Below are 5,374 nucleotides of genomic sequence, written 5' to 3'. Positions count from 1 at the left end.
TACTTTCACTACAAAATAATTTATTAAAACACACAGCTTCAGCACTAGCCTATGTACAAACACACACCCTCCTGACTACCCTACAGCTAGGGGGTCCTCTTCTTCCCCCTTGCCTTGCGGACCTCTTCTATTAAATCTTTCAGATACTGGATCTCCTTGGCCAAGGAATCTGCCTTCTCTTTCAGAGCCTCATTCTTCTTTTCTAGCTCTTTACATTCACCAGTGAGGGCCTCCTGCTCTGCCCTCTTCTTCTGGCGGTACCTAGTGGCTGCTGTCTTGTTCTGCTCCATTTTCTTCAGTTTCTTATCTAGTTTCTCACCCTTTACTTTCGCTGCTATCATCTTCTCTCCAGGAGGGTCATAGGGCTTGGGGCGGGCAGAGCCACCAGGGGCACCTGGAGATAGCAGGCTTCTATTTGGAGAACCCCTGGAGGTAGGGGGGCTATGCTGGGGCGAGCCCAGATAGGAGTCAGGGCTCATACAGATGCCACTATCATTATCTGAGGGGGCATCCTCTTCCTTTACGCACGGAGGGACCAGCATAAGGTAAGCAGTGGAGTCTGGCTTCCTATCTTCTTCAGACGTCACTTCACTGCATAGCTCTGAAGTAAAAGAATGATCTGGAGTGGAGAACAGGGCCCCTGGGGAGACGGGAAGAGGCTGCAAGAAAGTGAAAGGGGCACCCTGGTCAGTTGTTGGCAAACTTTCTGGAAGATGGCCTATTGGGTTCACAAGCTGGGGGGGCTCCTTAGTAGCCTCCTGGAGTAGGGGGTCAAAGAGATCACACGTGTCATCCAACGAGGCCAAAAGCTCATCTGGCATGGTTTCCAGATCATCTATACCCAACAGAGCATTAAAATCAAACTCCTTCAGATCCATTTTCTCCACCATCCAATCTGTCCCAGAGAACGCATCCTCTGCAAAAAATTAAAGAGAGTTGGAACCAATGAGTCAAATGTACAGGACTATCACCAGATCCCACCAGCAGATAAAAGCAGCCCACTCACCCTTGCCGTTATCTGAGGCACTGACCAACCCATCCATAGCCAGCCATTCGGAGAAGCCCGCCTTAGCCTTGTCGCCAGAGAACCCATGAGGTTTGAAGTGCTTGGCCACCTCCAGGTAGTCATCTAGGAGACCCAGGCTCTCTTCAGCCCCCAAACCCGACTGGTCGAAGGGGGACATGAAGTCCACCACCAACACCTCGCTGCTCAGGAAGCTCTTCTCGGCCATGTTGCGAGGTTTTGGTGGAATCGAGGAATGTGCTTAACTCGGAGGTGTCTTTGTCGGTTACAGCAACGCTGCTGCTGAATGCCTTGAAAAGCCTGAAGACAAATCAGAAACCAAGTCCCATTAAAGATCAGCTGGCCTGAGAATTTCATCTTTTCATCCATGAGGCAAGATGGCCAAAATAGAACTCCATTCGGTGTTGAGAATCGGTACCACGTGGCCCCAGGGCCATCGCGTCACCGCCGCGTCCCTCAGGCTGCACAAAATGGACGCCCGGCCGTTCCCCCACCGGCCAGAACAGGAAGCCGCCCCACCCGCACGTCCAAATCCGCCTCTGGACGCCCGGCCCCGCCCACGCCCCCCGTGACTCACGCGGCGGCCGCCGCCGCCCTACCACGCCGCCATCTTGGCTGCTGCCACGTTTCGCGGGGCACCAGGTGGAAGCCGGCGGGTTCGGGGGGCCGGGGCTGCCGGGGGCTCCCGACCCAAGGGCGCCGGCGTTTTGGGGACACCCAAGCAAGGGCCACGCGTTATGGGCGCTCGTAAAACCACTCCCGCCTCCGCGAAGCCGCCCAGCCGCCGGCCGCTCCCAAGCAGGCAGAAAGCCCTCACCGACCCAGGGGTGCACGGCCAGAGCAGCGCAGGCCCAGTACTTACGCCATGGCTTAAGCCGCTGGGGGGTGCCGCTGCAGAGCCTGGTGCTGCTGCCGCTGCTGCAAAAGCCAATGCTGCCGCAGGCACTGCTGCCTCTAATACGCCATGGTGGCCGCGGACGCTACGGGAGCGGAGAAAAGAAGGCACGCACTCGCACGGAGAAATCACATATACAGACAGAAGGAGAAAAAATGGCGGCGAGACGCCGAGCTCGGGGCCTTTATAAACTCTGCTCCCTGTGAGGACGCATCACAGACCATATCCTTCCGCCGCGGTCACGTGACTCGCGCCTCCCACCCACGCATTGCCATCTATTCGACGGCCCTATCGTTTCCAATCTCCGACTTTTAAGTCTAGGGCGTAGCTGTGAAGAGAGAATGAATTGTTTTTATTTACGGCCTCAAGAAAAAGACGCACTACTTTACAAGGATTTTAAGATGAAAGGGTCACTCCCGTCCGCCGCCGGGGAGCGCGGAGGGATTCGCCACACTCATTTCCGGCGTTAGCCGAAGGGCGGAGAGAGAAGTCTTTCAGCCCAAGAAAGGTTTTTACTGTGAAGTACGAGGTCTCCTAGTTCTCGCGCGATATGCTGGAGGAGAGCGCGCATCAAGATGATTGGTCAGACATGGTGAGTCATATATATCTCGAGTTTCTATTGGCTCAGGCCGCTGATCTGCGCGGGAAGGGGCGGAGCGGCCGACGGTTCCCTCCGTCTGGTTCTGCGGTTTCTCCGGTTTTCCCTGTGACGGCGCTTTGCGGTGGCTTCCTCAGCCCTGCCCACCCGCAGCCGGTCAGGATTGCCCCGGGCAGCCCGGGCCCAGTGCGTCCCAAATAGTGGCGTTAGGCCCCACCCCTTGCAGTCCTTTTCTGCCGTCCTCAGTGAAGCTCCAAACTAGCGACAAGGTTCAGGCCCAAAGATGAAACTAGGCAAAAGGAAATGTCATTTCGTGTGCGTTTTCACACACAAACACTTGCAAAATACTGAGGACGTGCAAGCCCTTCAGTAGTTGAAAGGGGAGGCTGATGACCTCAGTCGAGATCACCCGATCTATGCGCACCTACCATCACAGGCGAGTCGGGGAAATGCGTAATCCTATAGTGTATCGTATTTTTACATATCCGTTTAGCTAAAATATGTTTGCTATTTTATTGAAGACTGCAGCCTATCACAGGGGAACTTCTTTCAGTTTATGTAGTTTCAGTTCCTCTAAGAAGAAAGAGAGATTTTATTCAGCTGCTCTCTCTCACTCTAGGGTAGTTTCAATTAGCTCCCAACGCTGTATAACTCGCAGGCATAACCGCTTCCCAGCAAGTCCTCCTAATGCCCAATTGCCGGAGTTTGTGTATTCGGAGGCCGCAGTCCAGGTCAGGCCAACAACTTGCTCTCTCTACTGGGGGACTGTTCAGAGCAACAAGAAAGCCCTCCCCCACCCTCCAGCCCTCTCGTCAGACACTGCGGGGGCGGAAACCTTGAGTTTCTGCTTCCATTCCTTTCAGTAAGCCCTACAAATATTATTTCTGAGGACTGATGTCAAAAATTTGGGAAGGACTGTCCTACATTACTGACCATTCATTGACTTGATTCAGTCTAGCCCAGCAATTTTACAATGGTAAACTGAGGACTAAAGGGATGAAGGGTCTTGCCCAGTGAAGGCAGTATGGGGTAGGAGTTAGAAGAGATTTTAGGGGCAAACCCCGCAAACTTGGCTCTTCCATTTATTAGCGGAGACATTTTGGTTGAGTGACTTATCCTCGCTGAGTCTCAGTTTCCTGAGCTGTAAAATGAAGCTAATGGTGAGTATCCTTGCACTTAGAATGAAGATAATGTAAGAGGCACTGAGCTTAGCGCCTGGTATCTGATAAGTGCTGGATAAATGGTTGCTATTACTACTATTATTAGAACTCAGGTCTCTGACACACCTCCCAAGGCCCCCTTCCCCATCTTCATTACATCATCCTGCTTCCTCAGAGGACTATTATTAACTGAAATCAACAACTATAAACAACTGGTATATGCAAAGCATACTGGATGCTTGATGTGGTTTTTTTCTCCCCTTGGGGAATCACGAGTATCTAGATATATATAAAGCATCTAGTCTTTCAGTGCAAAGGCAGTAAGAATCCCTGAGCTACTACTCAAATCTTAAAAAGGACCCTCGGGGCATGTCCTCCTTTCGCTGTCAGATGACCATGCAGATGGCTGAGAATTAAAAGTAATGCTGCCCCAGGCTGACACTGCAGAGGGGTGGGAGAATGACTCCAGTGGCACCTTGTCCCATCCTTTCTATTATGGTGACCCAGATCAGGCACTTCAAAGGTTCTCCTAGCTGCAAATGGAGAACCAGTCCCACTCCTGTAGGAAAATGTTTCATACCACACACACAAGTCAAAGCTGTTGGAAAGGAGACTTTAATTTTCTTCTTCCCATGCTGTGGAAGGACAGCATGTTCCCCAGCTTTATTTCCTCCCTCAAGGAGAAAAAGGACAGTAGTTTTCTGGGTCTCAGGGCTAAGCTGCTTCTATATGGACCTAGCCAAGACAGGACAGAAAGACTGGTGACTGATTCCAAATCTATCAGCTAAACACATCAACTGCTTATTGAAGGGCAAGCAAGTGACTGGAAGGCAGGTTGTGGACTTGGCCTCAGGGGCCAAGCACAGAGAGCATAACGTGATCAGAATGAAAAGGTAAACACCACGCTATATGCAGGTAACCCCAGAGCTCACATCCCTGGTATTTTGGCCGCTTAGAATCAGCTGAGCGTATCTACAAGGGCTACAGCCTCACAGCTCTAGTCCTAAGTCCTCTTTGGCCTTGAGCTTCAGCACGAAGAGCAGGGTTCTCACAAATCCTGTGAGAGCAGAGCCTCTGGACACATGCAGGGATCCCAGGCCCCCCGGCTCCTCTCCAGGACCTTTTGATCCTGAAGCTGATTCCTTGTCAAAACCATTTGAGCTCTCAACTTGAGTGCAGTAGAAGGGGGCAAAATCAGCTAATCTGGAGTGTGAACAGGACCACCAAGGGCTGAGCCTAGGAGGAAAGACTGTAGGCCTCACAACAGTTTTTCCAAACATGAGCTTCAATTATTTTTTTATTTGGAAAAAAAAGTCACAACCAAGCATATAAAGAAAAATACTGTTGTCCTGAACTCACGTTTTAGGAAGGGGCAACAGGGAAAAGCAAAATACACTTTGGAATTGATTGGGTTTTCAAGATGATGCGTCTTTCTTCAAGCATTAGGCTAACTATGTGCTTTGCTAACCTAGATGGTGCAAAAAAACTTCCAGATGGAGAAGTAGGAGCAGATGCTGTTACTTCAGGCAAACGTGGGAGTTACTGAGTAGAAAGGCAGAAAAGCAGGAAAAGGCCCTACATATTTCCCCAAAAATTAAAAAAAAAAAAAAATGTGTGTGTGTGTTGGGGTGGGGGGTATTCCCCTCCTCTAACCAAGAATCTCAACGCACTGGAAAGCACTGGACTGTCGTCCCATC

At 51.2% G+C, this 5,374-nt stretch overlaps 1 protein-coding gene across 1 annotated transcript; it reads right to left on the bottom strand.

Annotated features, from left to right (window-relative positions):
• On the bottom strand, window positions 1-2,085 carry ATF4 (activating transcription factor 4). The gene is made up of 3 exons (XM_082849608.1): window positions 1,887-2,085; window positions 1,007-1,324; window positions 1-916 (listed from the first exon to the last, which is right to left on the bottom strand). Exons 2-3 carry the CDS (start codon window positions 1,230-1,232, stop codon window positions 87-89), a joined length of 1,056 nt encoding a protein of 351 aa, XP_082705734.1. The 5' UTR covers window positions 1,233-1,324; window positions 1,887-2,085; the 3' UTR covers window positions 1-86.
• Between the last annotated feature and the right edge of the window lie 3,289 nt (window positions 2,086-5,374).

The sequence above is a fragment of the Leucopleurus acutus genome (assembly GCF_964270905.1).
Source record: "Leucopleurus acutus genome assembly, chromosome: 11".
NCBI classification, from domain to species: domain Eukaryota; kingdom Metazoa; phylum Chordata; class Mammalia; order Artiodactyla; family Delphinidae; genus Leucopleurus; species Leucopleurus acutus.
Note: the sequence above shows the minus strand (reverse complement) of the source record. Positions and strands in the feature narration are given on the sequence as shown.